General features: G+C 42.7%; 1 protein-coding gene across 1 annotated transcript; it reads right to left on the reverse strand.

Annotated features, from left to right (window-relative positions):
- Nucleotides 1-5,176: 5,176 nt before the first annotated feature.
- Nucleotides 5,177-17,143, reverse strand: LOC143514736 (uncharacterized). The gene is made up of 5 exons (XM_077006293.1): nucleotides 15,255-17,143; nucleotides 12,314-12,381; nucleotides 8,996-9,361; nucleotides 8,683-8,724; nucleotides 5,177-5,598 (listed from the first exon to the last, which is right to left on the reverse strand). The coding sequence occupies exons 2-5, from the start codon at nucleotides 12,351-12,353 to the stop codon at nucleotides 5,513-5,515; spliced, it is 534 nt and encodes a 177-aa protein (XP_076862408.1). The 5' UTR covers nucleotides 12,354-12,381; nucleotides 15,255-17,143; the 3' UTR covers nucleotides 5,177-5,512.
- Between the last annotated feature and the right edge of the window lie 3,984 nt (nucleotides 17,144-21,127).

Below are 21,127 nucleotides of genomic sequence, written 5' to 3' on the forward strand. Positions count from 1 at the left end.
TGCTAATTTCGATAGCATCGCGATTAGCTCAGCTAACGTCAATGGCACCATCATTAGCACTAACATTAGCCCTCGTTACCGCCAGCATACCATGGCTCTCATTCACAGTTATTCTCCCTCCAAAGTAGTTTTGTATCTAGTTATAAAATAATAAGTAGGTAGCCTGGTATCTCTGTCTCTAAAGGTCAGTCAAAGTTAGCATGGTCAGTAAGCTGGTTTGGTCACAGATTCCAAACCTCCCTCACAAATTTGCCAATGACATTGGGCAATATATATAAATTACACGACAGTTAAGAGACTACTGAGTAGCGAGTATAGTGGGTGAAGAGGTCCACACAAATTAATTCTACACTTTTTCTATAAAGATGAGGGTATAGGCACACTAATTTCATGCCGATATTGTGATGGGGATTGAAGCATTCCAGTATATATTATAATATTGTGCTGGTGATTGAAGCATTCCAGTATATGTTATGTAATGGTATTGATTGTATTGCAAAGCTATACATGTAATAGTCAGGTGTCATGATGTGAAAGTTGTTGCGTGGGGGGGGTGGGGGGTGGCGGTAAGTTATAAGTAACTTATAAGAAAGTTGTTGAGCAGAGAACAGGCCAATCAGAACCCCCTCTCTCTCCTTCCCACTCGCGATTAGAGAAAAAAAGTCTGTCGCCTGTGTGCGCGTTTGTGTGGGGCACTCGTTCTGAATTCCGGGAGATTATATGTGACTCGCGGGTATCAGGGAGACACTACCGAAATGCGGGAGACTCCCGCAGCTTCCGGGAGACTTGAGATGTCTGTATTGAATAAGGGGAACATTTTGGTGCATATCCATGTAGACATTTGAGCCATAAGGAGACATAGCAGATACTGAAGTTTATAGTTGAAATGTGTTTAATAAAAGAGATCTTGAATTATAAAAGGAGAATAAAAAGCAGTTTCACTAGTTTGAGCGAAGCCACTGTTTCACTGCCTCATCTTTTCATCCTGCCAATACAGGAACATAACTGTTACCCCCTCCCAGGCATTCTGGGGCGTGTAACACTAGTCTCCCTTGTCGGTCTTTATCTCTGTTATTCTGCATGTTTGCGACTTCCCTCACGCTGTTTGCTCAGCCTTTCTTATCCGGGTTTGTTCTCTGTTCATTGTGGTATGTGTATGTTCGCTACCTCTGTATTTCCTGTTCTACTTCCTAGGTTGTCCGTGTCTTAGTTCTATGTTTTCTGTTTAGTTGTTGATTTTCTGCTCTCCCTGTTTCCCCATTGTAGTGATAGTATGTTGTTATTTAATTCCTTGTGCAATTGGTTCCCCTTGTTATGTGGTTTACCCATGTTGCTTGTGTTCGTTTGCTCCCGTCCACGTTATACCGCGTGTCAGTAATATTTGTAGTTGCTGCTTTTTGTTAGTTTTGATAAGTTAGGCTAGTAGTTCCCTGTCGTATTTACTGTGTCTTTGTGTGTGAGCCCCCTAGTCACACGTGTTCCCCTTTACCTGGTTTACCCCCCTGTTTAGTTGTTTCTTACTTCTTTATTAAACTCTCAGTCTGAACATAACGTCAGTTTAGGTGCACATGATCCACAGTGAATTAACTTCCTGAAAATTACAGTACTGTGGACCTCCAAACAGAGACACCCACAATACTGATGAAACCCACATACATGGCAATGAATGAATGAATGGTTCAATTTATATAGCGCCTTTCAGGATACCCAAGGCGCTTTACAATTGTTAACACAGCTACAAGTCTCAGACAACCAATCACACACCGGCGAGAAGTGGCAGCCAATTGCGCACAGCGTACTCTCTACCGGGATCCGCAGCCCCCTGGGGGGTGCAGGAAGGGGAGAGAGAGGACAGACCCTAGTGGCAGAGCACCATCCACCACTGGGCATACAAGCACACACACATTCATGCACAGACACTCAGACAACAACTTGTTTTATTGAACAGAGAGAGACACAGACACACACTCAGGGAGAATTTGTCTGGGACTCCCAATTTACCTACCCTCCACGTTTTTGGATTGTGGGAGGAAACCGGAGATCCCAGAGGAAACACAGGAAGAACGTGGAAACTCCACTCAGATAGGGACTTGAACCCAAGACCCCAGTGCTGAGAGGCAAACATGCTAACCACCAAGCCACCGTGCTGCCCAAATTACTGTTCATTTTCATCCAGTAATCAGTTATGTGCACTTACAAAACAGCAGATGGAGAACAGAAGTGAACATCATTTTCTCACAAGTGTAAAAGTGGGAAAATTTTTGTTTGATTAGTGATTGTGACATTTGGTCAGTTCAGATCTTCTGGTTTCAGATCCATCTGCTACACCTTAATCATCTGCTTCCTGTTACTCTGGGTGCCAAATACACTGTTACCCAGGAAACACACACTCCTGTACAGTGGCGTGCACACATAGACATCAGGTGGTGCTAAAGCACCACCAACTCTGCCCTTTATCAACGAAAGTGCCCTTTGGAACTTGCCCTTTATATATATTTTTAACTATTATTATCATTTCACTGAGGTCGGTTTGAAATGATCTTTTGGAAACCTGAGCGATTAAAAACAAAGCCCTAAAATGCGCCACCACCTCGCACACACCCGACCTCTCTCTTCCTTTAACACCAGATGTGCTGCAGCAGCAGTTCAGTTCAGCGAGTGGAAGGAAGCGTCTTCAGCACAGCACGCACGGTCACAGATAGACTTCTTCTCCCGTGCCCCACCAGCCAGGTCACACATCAAGTCAAATCGTACCATTTGCCCTCTAAGCCCAACGTGAAATCATTTTGTTGTGCAGTAAAATGTCTCATACAGCACCAAACTACTATGTTTATTACTATCGGCATTTTAGCCACTCTAGCCCAAATCAATGATAGATAACGTGAGGACGTCCACATACAAATAATTAAGGTAGAGTTTGCAAATCTATGTGTTACGCTGAACGTCTTCTGTTGTATAGGTTTTGGTAGGCAACATAAATTAACACATTCATTTGTGAAAGAAGAAACGGGAAGTTCCCCATTACCTGTGAAAAATGCCCATCTGCATTCATGTAATGACAACACTCAGTAGCCTATAATTCCTTCTTAATTGAATTATTATCCGTCTTAATTGTAGGCCTATATTGATTGACTTATTGCAAAATATATGCAACAAGGCCGCAGACAGTGAAGGGTAAACAGAAGTTAACTGAAGGACATGACTGTATATAGTTAATATTGGATATGAATTTTATCAGTCGGCTGCGTGACTTTTCTCCATGGAAAACTCACGTTTAGAGAATGTTACAACTAAAAGTCAAATTTCATTCATCATGTGCTTGTAATTTTTTTTTATAATGAAGTGTTCCACGTGCGCTAAAAAGTGCCCTTCACCCCCAGCACTTGCCCCCCAAAATGTCTGTGCACGCCACTGCTCCTGTATAACCATAAACATTCATTTATGGCCCTAATATTTTTTACTTGATGAAATAACAGGAAAATAACTTCCATTTGTGTAGATACACTACATTGCCAAAAGTAATCACTCACCTTGACTCGTATATGAGCTTAAGTGACATCCCATTCCTAATCCATGGGGCTTAAAATGACATTGGTCCACCTTTTGCAGCTAGAACATCTTCAACTCTTCTGGGAAAGCTGTCCACAAGGTTTAGGAGTGTGTTTATGGGGATTTTTTGACCGTTCTTCCAGAAACGCATTTGTGAGGTCACATACAGATGTTGGACGAGAATATGGCTCTCAGTATACACTCTAATTCATCCCAAAGGTGTTCTATGGGGTTGAGATCAGGACTCTGTGCAGGCCAGTCAAGTTCATCCACACCAGACTCTGCCATCTATGTCTTTATGGACCTTGCTTTGTGCACTGATGCACAGTAATGTTGAAAGAGGAAGGGGCTAGCTCCAAACTGTTCCCACAAAGTTGGGAGTATGGAATTGTTCAAATTGTCTTGGTATGCTGAAGCATTCAGAGTTCCTTTTACTGGAACTAAGGGGCCAAGCCCAGCTCTTGAAAAACAACCTCACACCATAATCCCCCTCCACCAAACTTTACACTTGGCACAATGTAATCAGATAAGTACCGTTCTCCTGGCCACTGTCAAACCCAGACTCGGCCATCAGACTGCCAGATGGAGAAGTGCGATTCGTCACTCCAGAGAACGTGCCTTCACTGCTCTTCCATGAAGCTGTCTGCACACTGTTCTTGAGCTAATCTGAAGGTCACATGAAGTTTAGATGTCTGTAGCGATTGACTGCAGAAAGTTGGCAACCTCTTCACACTATGTGGTTCAGCATCCGCTGACCCCACTCCGTCGGTTTAGGTGGCCGTAGACTTGAAGTGTGATGTGGTTTTACTCATGCAGTTCAGGTGTGAAAAGGTTTTACTTGCATTTCCTTGAAACCACACCATGAAATGCCATGCATTTGGGTAAATGCTCAAATAGATTTATTTGAAACAGTGTGGGGTATTTCTTTATACTACCACATATTGTTTCGGAAAACACTACAAAGAATGTAATGTGTCCAGTATAAACGCACCCGCCGCTGCAGTGTTCTCTGAAACGATATGTGATAGTATAAGGAAATACCCTCAAAAACAGGGGAAGGAACATTTACATGACAAATTATATTGTTGCATTGTGTTCCAGGTTTGAAAAGTGCTGGAATTTTGGCTAAAGTACTTGAAAATGCTTAAAATTGTAACTATTTCGTTTCACAACATATAGCTATCTGACTGAACAGTTTTCTTGTATTACGTTAACAATAGCCTCTTGTAATTTTAGGTCAAAACATGAGAGAATGTGAAGACCTTAAGATTGGGCATTTTGAAAATAAACAACAATTAAATAAAATATATGCTAGCTTGGTAACTATGATAGCTACCGGAACAAATCCTAACCAAATTAGCATGTATTTTAAGTATACATTAATACACCAAAAAGCTTCTGTAAGCTTTACATATTTATTTGTATATTTATTTATTTGTATAAATATGTAATTTAATAGCTGAAGTTGCTGGAAAAAATTGAAAATGGACCTTGAAAGTTCCATACAAGTGCTTGAATTTCACATTGAAAAGGTTCATGAACCCTGCAAACGTGAGTTTGTTCACTCGGCTGAATCGCGGCATGCGCAAATTTACAAAAAAAAATCGGGCCAATGTGCATGGGCAGAGCCACCGCGATTGTGTCATTTTTTATGGGCAGACCCTCATGCCAGTCACGACGTGTCAAGTATAAACCTATCTTTAAGGTAGGGAGCGCACGAAGGCCAGAGAATAACAAAACCGGAAATTGTGCAGCAGTTATACATGAATACAGGGAATTATAGTTCCCTCCCATATTTTTAAATGAAAATCAACAACTTTGTCACATGTAATAATTATTTTGACAGAATTCACACAGATAGGTGTTTTCTCTTTTAATAATTCTGTTTTAACTGTGATACAATATCTTATTTATAATGAATGTATGTGTCCTGGAGTTGGATGCATATGTTGAGGTCCCATCATCAGAAAGGAGGAATCAGGAAGAAGAGTAAATTTGCAAGGAGAAAAAATGTCATGATCTGTAATGGATGATGAATTTCTGCAGCATCTGTACAGACAGAGAATTAGAAGTGAGAACATGATTGACATCGTACTGCCCTGCCTGCAGTGACAGAGATGTTCACCCAGGCTACATCAGCTAAACTGGATTCTCTTATCAATTAACACAGAGGTGATCCACGTTCACTCAACGTCGACTCTCCACTGGAGTCCCACAAGGCTCAGTTTTGGGTCTTCATCTATTTTCTCTCTACATTTGCTGTCTTGGTGATTAAATATCTCCCATGCCTTCTCCTACTGTTCCCACACCTGTAAGAAGATTTTACGTGAAGGGGCCCCCCCTAAATTTGTTTTTGGGGGGGAGCTATGGGGTTCCTGAGCCACGGCATGTGGCTCAGAAGGCGCAACTCCATCAGGAGACCTGACCTTTGGGAGGGACCCCTGAGCAGGGAGGAGCCCCTGTACCCCTTTGTGTAGGCAGAGGATGTCTGGGGTTTATGGGCAGGGTGTCTCCTCATGCCAAGAGGGGGTCCCCTCCCCCCTGGGAAAAGGGGGACCAAAGGTCAGGGCAGGGCGCGTTATGTGTTGTGTGTCATCTGTGTGCGTGTGTGTGATGTGTTGCAGGTCGCTCCTGGTGGTGGACTGCGGCACTCCCGGACCTAGTGGGGTCTCCAGGAGGAGACCCTCCCCTTCGAGCTCGGGGTGACCAGCGTGTCCCTGATGCACATTGCCAGGGCCCTGGTCTCTGGCGCTCCTGGGTTGGGTGGAGGAGTCCACCTTGAGATGAGGGGTCCCGGGAGAGGTTCACTCCCCAGGAGTCTGGGGTGACCCCTAGCGAAAAGGGCAGGGGTCAGCTCTGAGCGAAGAGGTAGGTTCGGGAGGCGGTCGGTGGAAGCCTTGGTCGCACCCCAGTGTGGCGGCCTGCACACATCCACACCTGTGACATGTGTTGGGCCATGTGCTCCCGGTCCGCACACAGCGGTGGGGCTTAAGCAGCCTAAGGCCGGTTAGGGCGTGAGGGCCCTGTGACCGACCGGGGCGTGGTTATCATCATGTTGACGGCCCAGTCGGTCCAGGGTCCTGCCCAGGAGGCGAGCTAACCTGTATGTGTGTGTTTTATGTTTTCAGCTCCAGGACTGCAGGAAACGGGTCCCTGCCTTGTCAGCGTCCGATGACGAGGAGCTTAGGTGTTTTGTGATTCAGCTCAGGACGGCAGGGAACGGGTCCCTGTCTTGTCCCCGCCCTCCCGCCCCTTTGTTGTGTTTTGTGTGCTGCCGCTGTAAGCCGCACATCCGGAGGGGAGTGCGGCTTTGGTGGGGGGGTCTGTCACGTTGTGGGGGGGCCCCCTGCCGGTCGCCCCCGGTTACAGCGGCAGCGGTCCTGTTTTTGGTCACGTGATGTTCGTCCCTCAGGTGGGCGGGACCCGTGATCCGTCTCACCTGAGGGTCGTTTGTTCGTCTATATATGTCTTGTCTTTGTACCAGTTGACTGCTGGTTATTATTTCCTACATTTGGAACAATGCACGGGATTTTGGTTTGCACACTTTCTATTAAACCATCCTATTTCCCTGAGACTTGGCGTGATCGCTTCCTTTTTAGTTGCTCACCCCTGCCCGTCACAATTACGTTGCATTATATCACAATCTCAGTTTATGCACTGACTTGTTTCTGGAAGTATCTCTGTGTACTTCTTTGTTACTTACCTATTTGTGCAAATTTGGGCTACTTTTCCAAGTACATTACTGAAGTATTCTAAGCTGCTCTGGATAAGAATGTCTGTTAAATTCCATAATTGTAAATGTATATTTAAAATCAGTAAACAAAGTCAAAAATGTTTTGGTATGTCTCTACAGAACAGTGGTGGCTGGTCAGTAGGGGGCGCCGCCCCATCAAATTATCCAGAGAATAAATGCTACTTAGACATATAAATTTATGTTAATTATATACATAAATTTGTAGTATTATGAAGCTAGTAATACTAGCTATAATCATTTTTGTAAAGATTTAATTTTTTTAAGTTTACTCCAGGGCACAGAGAGCTGTGCCCCGGACACCGTAGCCTTTAATCGGTAGCCTATCACTAATAAATTTAATTTTGTCTTATGGGATTGGATTATACTCAATGTCCATTAGCATTCTGACAGCTTGTTAGCTGACCAAGAGGACAGGGAAGATTTAACTCTTGTTGAACAGTTTACATTTCAAGGTGGCACATAATTTCTTGCAAATAAAGGAAAAATAAGCTTTATCCTCACAAACACCAGGTACCTTCACCAGGTATGGTTAAAGAAAAAGAGGATAAAGGAGGTTGGAGCGGAGAGACCCAATTTCAGGGTTCGTACGGGTGCTTGAAATCCTTGAAAATATTTGAATTGTAATGTTGCATTTTCCAGATTTAAAAAATGAATTTTGACTAATGTATTTGAAAATGCTTGAAATGAACTATATTTCATTTCACAACAAATAGCTGTCTGAATGATTCGTTTGTATTATGTTGCAAATATAAGCTTGTATTAATATATAAGCTACAATTACATAACAAATGTAACACCTTTTGTAATTCCAGCGGGAAACTTGAGAGAACGTTAAGATTAAACTACCATTAAATAATATATGCTAGCTTGGTAGCTAAACTACCTACCGGAGCAAATCCTAACCATACTAGCATATACTGTAGGGTTGCCAACTCTCATGCATTTGACCGTTTTCACACGCTCTCTCGCCACACTTCCGATATCTCACGCCGGAAAAAAAAATAGTTTATTTACCTCTGATCCACATCTATGATTCAATGAGTTACTAGTTCGCTCTGGCGCCAACCACCGATCGCGATATAACACTTAATTTGTGTCCATTTTACGTTCGCAACCCTGTAAAGCTGGCAACCCTGTATACTGTATTTTAACATATTAGCATATACTGTATTTTAATACACCAACAAGCTTATGTAATAGATTGTAATAGACATGGCTTTGATATGTGTTACTTTTTTTTGTGTACCTTAGTATGTGTTTTGATTTTTCAGTTTGTTTGCGCCCCCTCATAACATTTAGCACCAGCCGTTACTGCTACAGAACAATTCATAACATTCATTTATAGCTAAAGAAGTATTTGAGGTTCATCATCTACACACTTATGGCAGCTCCATGCTGACTGTGCTTCTCTTCAGGTCTTCCTTTGGGGGAAAAAGGAGAGAGTAATATAAATATTCTTTATTTACCAGTAGTGGTCTACCCAAGGCACTGCTGCACACGGTGATGTAAATCACAGAAAATCATCAGCAAAATTTAATAAATAAATAAATAATAAAAATAGCTTATCAAAATGTACAGGAATATCAAGTTCAAATAAATTTCAAATAAAGCAGGTAGTATTTTAGATAATAGTTCAAATAAAGCTCATGTTATTTTTACATAATTATTAATTTCAGAGCCTCATCATCTTACCATCAATTGAGAATTCAACTTTTTGTATGAAAACTCTCTCTGAGCGCAGCGATCTTTTTGGACGTTTCACCAGCAGGTAGCTCTCATAGAGCCCTGCATCATCAGGTCTGACATTCATCAACACCAAGGAACAGTTGCCCCTGAGGAGCACATCCTGAGGAATGTCCACACGGTCTTGGTACCCCACGCCCTGGTACGACTCCTCACCTCTTCGCTCAAACACGGTCTCAGAAATGGTGCGCCACTCGATGTGGGGAGTTGGGCTAGATAAAGGTACACCTGGAACATGTTTCCACTCACAGGGCAGGAGAGCTGTAGAACCCTCTCGGGCAGACAGGATGGTGTGTGACTGTGCAAAGACAGAGCCTGGAAAGGAATCATTACCCTTATAAGAAACTACATCCTCACAGGACACTGGGAATGGAAAACATTACATGACGATGACAATAAATAAAATAATTTAATAATTTAATTATGATAATTTTGCTTGCTTTGCTTATCTTCTCTCCCACTCAGAACCCTGACACTGCTCTTCAAATTTTAAAAAAGGAAAAATGGATTTGATTAAGTGGTCTCTCAACGTAATTGACACTATTTTTTCCATGAGGAGTCATGGTGTGGGAGAACCCACATGTCTGGACGGAATGTTCTCATCTGGATATGTGTTTGACTTATGGGGGTTGTGGCGTGGTTTGTATCTCCCGCCTCGTTCCCTGGAAGATATTGAGGACGTGTTTCTATTTGGAACTTTGATCACTGGGTTTCTGCTGATTGGATTAGGCGTTGCCCTGGTGTGAGTGGGGTCAGTTATCGAACGCCCGCAGAAATAGATTGCGCCCAACATGATTGATGCGATGGGTAGAACTGTCGGAATGCAGACTGTGACTGTTAGTAAAAGCTTGGATTCAATCATGGAGGGTCTCACTGCTCTACACGTGAAGTTGGATCAGTTGGGAGACCACTGACCTAAGATGAATTTCTCGTGGTCAAGGACGGGTTCCTTGCTAGATTCTGCATTCTCGTTGAACAGGTCTCTCTTGTAAATGAGACGACAAGTCTCAATGGGACTACCTGTATAAATACAGGTCTAATAATAATAAAAATGATCTTCATTCATTATTCTGCATTCTCGTCTTGACTACTGCTCTTTCCTCCTTGCTTCAGATCAAGGCTATGTATCTCTGTTAGTGCTTCTTGATCTTAGTGCAGCTTTTGACACAATTGATCATAGGATCTTGCTAAAGTGGTTAGGACGCTGGGTTGGAGTCTCAGGCACAGCCCTTTCATGGTTTTACTCTTACCTAACAAATCGCTATCAGTTTGTAGAGCTCAATAATATTCCATCTAAACTTACAAAAGTTAAATATGGGGTCCCGCAAGGCTGCATTTTAGGGCCACTATTATTTACATTATATATGCTACCGTTGGGCACAGTTATAAACAAACATTGTGTCAATTTTCACTGCTATGCAGATGACACTCAACTTTACATATCAGCCAAACCTGATGACAAACTCAGTTTAGGAAAAAATGAGGCCTGTGTAAGAGATATTAAATGCTGGATGTCTCTAAATTTCCTCCAAATTAATGAGGACAAAACAGAAGTTCTCCTCCTGGGTCCTAAGGCATCAAGACAGAACATTCCAGATCTAATGCTTAATCTCGCAGACTACCCCATTACACCTGGCACAGTAGCCAAAAACCTAGGCGTCATACTCGACTCCGACCTCCAACATTTGATAAATACATAGATAATACTACTAGGATAGCTTTTCTACATCTCCGCAACATTGCCAAGTTAAGAAATGCATTATCACAGGATGATGCAGAAAAATTGGTGCACGCCTTTGTTAGCTCCAGATTAGACTACTGTAACTCACTACTGTCAGGATGTTCAAATAGGAATCTAAATAAACTTCAAATAGTTCAAAATGCCGCAGCCAGAGTTCTGACCAGAACTACAAAATTTCAGCATATCAGACCAGTCCTATCAGCCCTGCATTGGCTCCCAGTTAAATTCTGTATTGATTTAAAAATTATTTTATTAACTTATAAAGCACTGCTGGGCTTGCTCCGGAACCCCCACGTCCACTAAGATCACAGGGTGCTGGCAGGGGGAAGAGCCTTTTCTTGTAAGGCCCCCCAGCTTTGGAACAACCTTCCAAAATGCGTCCGGGACTCTGACACAGTCACAAAAGTCTAGGTTGAAAACCCACTTATTTACTTTAGCGTTTGATAATTAATATCCCCACTTAGATAAAGGTACAGATCCAGGGGTTCATAGACGAAGGGTTTTATGGTAGACTGGGGCGCTGGTGCTGTCATCCTGTCACTGCTCGTGGTCACTCAAGTTTGTTGACAGTGCAGTGGATGGATGCCATTGTCTCAGAGTGCCCCCAAGCCTATGTTACCTTCTGGTTTTAGCTATGCTGTAATAATTTAACTTAATGCCGGAGTTGCTGCCACACTCCAGAAATGTTTATAATTTCATCTGTCCTGTATATGTCCTCATACAGAGCTAATTTACCCTGTTTTATTTTCTCCACATGGCTGCCCGCCTGCTCGAGGAACAATGAGATGAGGAGAGACAAGCGATCCATCCTGGGCCGGCCACCTCCTGCCTAACCGGATATGCCTACACCAAGATGGACATTATTATATCTTTTTCTTTATTTCTTTCTGTTTAAATTGTCGTTGTTGTCATGGTGACCGGTGTTGGCCAGAGGAGGATGGGTCCCCCCCCCCTGAGTCTTGGTTCCTCTCAAGGTTTCTTCCTCATGCCCTTAGGGAGTTTTTCCTTGCCACTGTCGCCCTTGGCTTGCTCACTGGGGGCTAGGACTCGGCACTTGTAAAGCTGCTTTGTGACAACTGTTGTAAAAAGTGCTATATAAATAAAATTTGATTGATTGATTTCCCCCACACAGAGATTATCAGAGGTTGGCTGTGGCACTTCTCCGCGAACTTTGACACAAAAAACTGTGCCAGACCTCTGGCTCCACCCTCCCCCATCTAGATGAACACGCCTCTCACTGCTTGATTGTCTGTCATCTCAATGCTTATTTGTGCTATGGGGATTTTTGACTGTTGTGTGCTCCTGTTGAGAGAATAATCTGTGATCATATGCTTTTGTCTCCTCCTAGTGTTTATCTCTCTATCTTTTCACCCCCCAATCTGTGAATGGCGGTGCGTTTCTGACACTGCGGCCGCTCTGGGTTCACAGTGCGTTACACAGAGGCCACAGGGGAACGTTAATTTCCTTCAGGATCAATAAAGCCTTCAATTCAATTCAATAATGACTGTGTATGTAAAAGAACTCACCTACACACCAGATTAGCCACACCTGAAGTGACGTGTTCATGGTCAGCAGTAGAATTGTAGATGGGATTCTATGACAAAAGTCATCAGGGTAAAAACAGTATTAATAACTGTTCTTTTATACTGACTGGTACAATCAATGAGGAACCTGAATTTCTAGTAAGGACATAAATAACTCAAATAATGTTTAGAAAGAACAGTTCCAGCTCAGTTTACATATACTAGTCCACTAACATATACTACACAATACTACACTAGTTTATTGAAAACCTACCATGAACTGCACACTGCCTGTAAAACAACAGAAATTTAATGGCAGAATGTTCAGAATTTCAAATTATAATGGCCAGTTAGGTCCATGTAATGTTTTGCAGTTCGAATTTCAGACTTGTCGATGCAAAAATGAAAAATTGGATGTAAAATCTAATAATTAAATATTTCATTTGGTAGAATAAATGAAAATTGGCTTTTGCTCGTTTTCCCATTTTCAGGTGTTTCACGTAGGGCTACGCCCCCCTCTCCTTGCTGTCACTCCGGTGTCTCTGTTCCCCGTGTCTGTGCTATTCTTTGCCAGTTTACCCCTCCTTGCTTGTCTGTTGCCCTGGTTTCCCCTCGTCTGCCATGCCCATGTCATCAGTGTTATCACCTGGTCCTAGTTTAGTTCCATGTATATTAGTCCCTGTGCCTCCCCGGTGGTTTTGTGTTTCTGTGTTCATGCTTGTGAACCTAGTTCTGTGAGTATCACTGCCCAGTAGCTCTGTGTTTTCTGTCCCCTGGTTTTTTTGTTTGTTCTACGTCCCAGTCTGTCCCATAGCGTCCTGTCCTGTGTCCGCTGTCCCTGTCCCTCGCTGTGCCCCGTGGTTCCCTGTCCTGTCCTAGTCTGGTTTCTGTCCTGTCTGCCCTTGCGTGCCCCGGAGTGGCACGCTTTGAGGGGGGTACTGTCACGTAGGGCTACACCCCCCTCTCTTTGCTGTCACGCCGGTTCCTGTTCCCTCGACCCGGAAGGGGTCCGCCACGCCGGTTCCTGTTCCCATGACCCGGAAGGGGTCCGCCACGCCTGTTCCCGCTGCCCGTCTGCTGGCCCCGCCTGTTCCCGCTGCCCATCTGCCGGCCACGCCTGTTCCCGCTGCCCGTCTGCCGGCCACGCCTGTTCCCGCTGCCCGTCTGCCAGCCCCGCCTGTTTCCCCGGAGACTGTGCTGCCCTCTAGTGGGCATGGACTTAATGTGCTGTCCACTCCACCCTGTTATCCTGTCTCATTGCCCATGTTCCCCTTGCTCCCATGTTCCGTCCCTGGTTTTGTGTTGGTCCCAGTTCCTGTGTGTGTGCCTGTTCGTGTCCTTGTGCCCATCCCTGTGTCTGGTAGGTTCCTCCAGGTCCCTGTCCCTGTCTCAGTTCCCCAAGTCATGACCCACTTTGTTCCTGTCCCGGTCTCAGTCGTCCAAAACGTCTTTGCCTCCGTGTTTGCCTCTGCCCTGTCCCCTGGCCCCACTCCCGTATCTGTTCCCAGTCCTGTCCTGTCCAGCCCTGCTCCTGTGCCTCACCCTGACCCGGTTTCCCTGTGTCCCATGTCATGCCATGTCCCAGCCCAGCTCCTGGCCAGTCTCCTGTTCTCCTGTCTCTGCCCTGCCTCTGTCTCCGTGTCCTGCCTTGCCCGGTCTTGTCCCTCCAGTCTGTCCCATAGCGTCCTGTCCCGTGTTCGCTGTCCCTGTCCCTCGCCGTGCCCCATGGTTCCCTGTCCTGTCTGCCCTTGCGTGTCCTGTCTGCCCTCATGTTTTGAGGGGGGTACTGTCACGTAGGGCTATGCCCCCCTCTCCTTGCTGTCACTCCGGTGGTTTTGTGTTTCTGTGTTCATGCTTGTGAACCTAGTTCTGTGAGTATCGCTGCCCAGTAGCTCTGTGTTTTCTGTCCCCTGGTTCTTTTGTTTGTTCTGTGTTCTGCCCTTGTTTTATTTCTAGCATATCGTTCAGTCATGTCTCTTCGTGTTTCATGTTTGGACTCCCTCTCTGATCTGACCTCCACCTTTCTCTTCGACCTTGATTTTGGAATTCCCTTCAATAAATCTCTGCAGACACGCGTTAATTTCAATTAATTAATTACAGGGAAAATAACGAGCTAAAAAAAATGACGCATTTTAACACATTTAAAGCATGAGACACTTTTGCACCGTGGAATGTTTCTCAGTGCACGATTTCCAGGCATACAGATTATATGGACGCACAATAAGATGAGCATGATGGAGATGACTGAAGAGGCTACGCTGGTGGATGGGAAATTTAAATATAAGAAACTTCCAAATGGAAGTACAAACAAAAATAGTGTTATTTGCACTTTATGTAGGAAGGAGTTCGCTTATCACAGGAGCACTGCCACCCTTCGTTACCACCTCAACGCAAAACATGTTGGGGCTAACATGCAGGTCACTAATGATCACTTAGCTGCTAAATGCATTCCTAGTACGGACCAAACGTCCATATTTCTTGGGACATGTCCATATTTCACATCCTGTCCTGGGCGTCCCGGGTTTTTTTTTAAGTGAGGAATTGTGCTGGTTTTTAAATTACCTTCATTGGACCATTAAGACTGATTAAACTTAATCAAGACTGGATTAAACTTTCGCGCAAGATGTTGAAGTTTATGCTTATATCATTGATTCATTCATCATTCATATTAATATTTCTCATGTTAAATACTGAAATGCGATTAAAATGTGATTAATTTCGATTAATTAATTACAAAGCTTCTAATTAATTAGATTACATTTTTTAATCGTGTCCCACCCCTAATTAATATATGCAGTTAAATTATATGGTTGAGTCACAAAGCAAGACATGACTGAGAAAATGTTTAATAAACAAAATGCAAAATACCAAATGAAAGCGCAGGTAGAATATTCAGAGAGAAAAGTGGTGCTGTCAAAAAGCAAAGAAAAGAGAGTTGCCACACCTCTGTGGTGGATGGAGGTGGAGCTGCAGTGGGTGGAGACTGAGCTCTTGACGTGGGCGGAGGAAGTGGTGGATGGAGACGGAGCTGTAGTGTTGGGAGGTGAAGCTGTAGGATTGGGTGGAGGTGGAGTTGTAGGGTAGGGTGGAGACAGGCAGGAGGTGATTAAAAAGTGATCAAGGAAGAGAAGAGTTGGTGTTTGGTGGATTCCCGGTGTGTTGAGGCCTCCCACCATGTTCTCTTAGTTTTCTTAACAGATGGAGATGAGGTGGAGTAAATGGGTTATTGAGGAGTGACAGGATGACACTGTAAACACAAAACAAGAACTGGCACACAATTTTTCAATTCAGTTTCAATCACCTAATAAACCATTGCTGTTTTCATTATCTTCTATATATGTGTAAATCTGTTATCCTGGCCAGCTACGGAACACTAACAAATTGAACAAATTTATGAACAGAACAAATTTGAATTCATGAGCTGAAAAATGTATGAAACGTGATGGCTATGATCTATGTCTAGAGACGATATCAAACTCTGAGAGTATCATCAGCCTGTAGTTATGTTCAAGCCGTGTTTAATGTTTCCTAGTATCTGTCCATTCTATGTTCAATCGTGTTTGCTTCTCGATAACCATGTCTCTTCGTATTGGTTATGTTGCCGTACTTCCCTGGTAAAATGACTTTGGACCATTTAAACGAAACTTCTTATGAATTTGCTCTTAATAAATCTCGCTCTCCATCTCAAATATGTGTCCACCCCGCAATTGCTAGACGTCTCTAGACGAGTGACAGACTGCTTGCAGGGAGAACCTACAGTTATTTCTCGTTTTATTTTGTTTCTACTGTAAATAATTTTGATCGGCATTTTCAATGTGCTGTTGTCATGGTGCGTCCAGAAGCAAGTACCCATCACAGCAGAAGTAAAAGTCCAGGGGGTGGAGCTGGATCTAGCTCCAACTCCTCCTACCGTCCATAGTTTCTTTTGGTCGGTCGAGGGGGCAGGCGGAGCTGCATCTAATCCAACTCCTCCTACGTGTCGCTTACGTTTTCCGACCAGGAAATATAAATCCAATAAATTCACCCTTAAGACTTCTACCGTTTAAAGATCGAAATGTTCTTTAAATGTTATTTAAATAACACAATACACATTTTTTAAGTTTACAAGAAAACGTAAAAGTGGACAGGAATAATGATCTGTGATTGCCAACATAATTAAGTACAGTACATTTCTTAAATATGTACTATTTCAGTTTTTTTACCTTTAATAAAATTACGTTTTTCGTTAGGACGGTACACTTCAGGTGTGCAGAATGGACAGTGGTATTTACTACAACATGTGGTGCACTGCACAACTGAAAGCTTCTGTCCTTTTTTCAAAACCGTGATATGCATCTAAAGATGGATGGAAAAATATAAATAGCATTATATTAGTTGTTGTGAAGTTTTTCAGTGAACTGGTTAATGAGGATCATGGCCGTTACATGCACCACGCACAACTGAATAACAATCCCCCTCGAAGTGTCCATGCGGTACCGAACAGCACAACCATTACAAATTATAAGTAACTACAAAAACGATGTAATCGCGGTGGCTCTGCTTGTGCACTGTCACTTCACGAGGTCGTGCACCTCTCGAATTTTGTAACTTAGCGTGCGCTGCGCTTCAGCGCAATGAACAAAGTCATGTTTGCAGGGTTCATACACCTTTAAAAGGTGGAATTCAAGCACTTCGGTTATTTTTTTGTCACGGGGAGAACTTGTAGATAGTTTAATCGCAAATGCCTTCTCTTGTGGAGTTGAGTTTGTTTGGGTTCTGGCGTTTTTTGAATATCAGGATGGTGTCGCGTTAAATGATTTCTCAGATTTGTGGTATTCCCACAATATTTCACCTCCATGTTGCAGTTTACACACGGCTGTGCTTTTATCCAACTCTTCCCTACCATCATGGTTTCTGAATCCAAAATGTAACCATACATCTGCAGGGTTGCCAACTTTTCAAGATCGCTTGGAGTGAGATTTGAACCTGGAGGGGGTGGCGGTGTAAAATGGACACAAATTAAGTATTATATCGCGATCGATCGCTCGCCAGTGGTTGGCGCCAGAGCGAACTAGTAACTCATTGAACCATAGATGTGGATCAGAGGTAGGGATGTCCCGATCCAGCTTTTTGAACTTCCGATACCGATATTTATTTGCACTTCCGATCCGATACCGATATCGGCCAATACCGATACCGGCCTATCCGAGCATGTATTAAAGTTTAAAGTTATTTAGCCAACTTACTTTGTTGTCAAACTCATGTTGAAAAGCATTTTACTCTTGATAACAAGTAGCCAGCTGAATTAGGTGTGTTTGAATAATACACAATGGTTGGTAAGGAGAAACTGACCTGTTTATTTAGCAATTAATAAACTCAAAATAGACAAAATATTAAATAACAAACAGAAATAGCATCAGTAAACCAAGGATTAAAAAGCCACAAGTGCAAATAATATTGTAAATTATATTAAAAAAGCAAAACACACAACCTGAGTGGAAAATAGTCTATTAACAAATAGTCTATTAACATTAACATCCATCATTGCTCTTGAACAAGTGTAAACCAAAGCTTAAAAAAAAATCCGTGCACATATTGTAAACTAATTAAAAGCAAAATGCCTTCTACTCCACACTTTGCTGCTCCATCTCCATCTATACACTCCCTTCAATTCAAACGTTTCTGCCAGTGTTAGTTGTGTAGGACCTTTCTTTTTGTCTTCGGTTTTTTTTAGAAACTTGTCATGTTGTTTATGGTGGTATTTCGCTAAATGCTTGATTAGATTGGTGGTATTAAAAATTCTTACAGCTTTACCACCACGCTTGACTTTACTGTGGCATATGTTGCACTCTACCTCTTCGTCTTTGTCATCCTTTAACTTCGTGGTTTGGCAGTTAACAGGCTACATAGCTTAGCTAGCTAGCTAATCGCTCCTTAACTTCAAGGATATAGTTAACTAGCTATCTAGGTTAGCAGGCTATTAACCCGGTAACTGAATCGCCGACTTGCTGCTTAGCTCACTGCTAGAACTGAGCGTTAAGCTGTGTTAACATTAGCTGGTAGGATTTTAACCCAATAAAACAGGCCAGATTAATGTAAAATAAATATAAATATTAATTATATTTATACTTGCCGTCATTACAGGAGACATAGCTGCTTCGGCGGTCTGGAAGTTCTGTTTACTGGGAGCAAAACCAGGAGTTTCGGACGTAACATGGGCGTGGCTTCTGACTTGAGAAGAGGGTGGAGTTGGATGTGGGCGGGGTTGGATGTCCAACTCCGCCTTCCTGCAGGCTGCAGCAAAAGGCTTCTTGCAGCGAGGGGTATCTCCCCAGAAGGCAGAGTTGCCAGGTTCGTGGTTTTCACGCCAAATTGGGCTTGTTTGAAAATACTGCCGCGGGTAAAAATTCTGGGGTCGCGGGGTGCGGTCTTTTTGGGCTACTTTTGAGTCGGGCTACTGCGGAAGTTACAAGTCAACACTAAGAATCGATCGCGATATAATACTTAATTTGTCTCCATTTTACACACTCGCCACCCCCACCGCCGACAGATTACACTCGTCGCCACCCCCCCCCCCCCCCCCCCCCCCCCCCCCCCCCCCCCGTCAACAACTTTGGTCTTTGGGCTAGTTTAAGCTTCTGAAGGGTGGGTTTTACACAGATTTTGTGCGGGATATTTTTGGCAAATCGCTCACACACGGACACCCTTCCGCTGAACCGCTGCCTCTCTCTTCCTCCCCACACTAGCTATTACTCTCACTTGTCTTAATTCACCTCACTACTACAACAATTTAAGTTCAATTGTTGGCCGTTTCCTTTTCACTACACTGCTGCTATCGCCCTTGATCTTCTTTGGAGCCATGATTGAGGGCTATATTATTAAAATTAAGTACAAAAATCACTAAATAAGAAGGATGCGTACAGATAAAGATAACGAACCACCGACCGTAACTGTCTCGAGCGCGAATGATGCTTGGTCTGAGATGCTGGTCACTCACGTATTTTTTGCGAAATTTTGGTTGTTATCCGAATTGTTCGCTATATATATGATGTACAAATGATGCAATACGTGCAATAAAGGAAAAAAAACATTAAAGTGCCGTTCCAGAATAACAAGTGAGAAGTATTTTAAACTTTTATTTAAAAATGTCTAAAGTCATGGCTCTTCTAACGTTTTTATTCAGCTACTTTTGTGCAAGAATGGCATATACTTCTGTTTAAAGAGCTTATCCGTGCAGTTTCCGCCTTCTTTTGGCAGATCTGTTAAGATGATTGGCTGCAGTAAAAAATGATTGACAGCTAACTCTGGCTGATAATTGGCTTAATAAAAACTGATTGACAATGAAAGTCTAGTATCTGATTGGCTGCATTCGAAAATGATTGGCACATGCTCCGCCCTTTACCTACGCCCACCGGGGCTCCGGGCTGCAGCATTACATATATGGTCTTCTCACTGAAAAGACGAACTATTTACAAAACGAAAGTAACGGTAGCGCGCGGCGCAAATCCGATTGTAACGGAGTAAAAGTCGCGTTTTTCTCAGCACATATTTACTCAAGTAAAAGTAGAAGTCGTTCATATTAAAACTACTCTTACAAGTACATTTTTGTCCAAAAAGCTACTTGAGTAAATGTAACGGAGTAAATGTAACGCGTTATTACCCACCTCTGCTGCTCAACAACATTTCACACTTTCGGTGTGGGTGATTTAGACGAGAGACCCTAATTCTATAAATCACAGGAGACCGGTTATTATTAAACCAAGCTCACCGTGTCAGGATGACACATGACCAATAAATCAAATTGATCAGACATTAACTTTTAAATCCCATACATATATATATCACTTCATTTTCACTTCATTTAAACTTGATGAAATCGAAGCGTAATCTTATTACTATGGCAAACAAGCTTGAATGTCCCTCCTTGCGTTCAACAAAATCACGCGACTTCTGAGAACTCCAGCTGGTTTATTTCGGGACTTGCTGTCCGGTAATCAGTAGCTGTGCCGTTATAGTTTACCCACTACATTACTTGTCGGCGACAAGTGATCTGACACTACAAGATCTTTTTAACATTTTACGGATCTCGCTGGTCTTCAGACTACGTACTCGAGGAAAGAGACGGAGTGACGCGCGATACGATACGCCAGACGGATTAGTTTTACCTTTAAATATACACTGCTCAAAAAAATAAAGGGAACACTCAAATAAAACATCCTAGATCTGAATGAATGAAATATTCTCATTGAATACTTTGTTCTGTACAAAGTTGAATGTGCTGACACAGGGGTGATAGTGGGAAAAATTCCTGAGCCTGAACTTTTTCTGCGCGGGGGGGGGGGGGGGGGGGGGGGGGGGGGTGGAGTGTTAATGTACCATATTTAGAATATTTAATTATTAATCTTTAAATTAATTAATAATAAATAAGTCAGGTAATCATTATAGTGAAATAAAAAACTAATTTCTATTAATATTCTGAGAAAATGCTGTAACCTAAAGATTGTTAACAATTAGACACAATATGTTAAAAACAGGCATGATTCATTATTTATTCATTACTGTTAGTAAATTATAGGATACCAGACAACTCAAAGAAATTATGCAAATAAAGTTTAAAAGAATTACAAGTATTATGATTATAGTTAGTTTTTATATATATAAAATTTTATAAATGTAATAAATATTTTGTGATGGTTTATTAGGACATACATTTTGTGCTTTTGTTCATGTATTACGCCTTACGCCGTAAGGCGGCCAGGATGAACCAGATCGTCTGACCACCTGTACCGGCTCAAAAAAAACCACTCTTATATTTCTGATAAAAATGTAACTCAGTCA

The sequence above is a fragment of the Brachyhypopomus gauderio genome, chromosome 5 (assembly GCF_052324685.1).
Source record: "Brachyhypopomus gauderio isolate BG-103 chromosome 5, BGAUD_0.2, whole genome shotgun sequence".
NCBI lineage: Eukaryota > Metazoa > Chordata > Actinopteri > Gymnotiformes > Hypopomidae > Brachyhypopomus > Brachyhypopomus gauderio.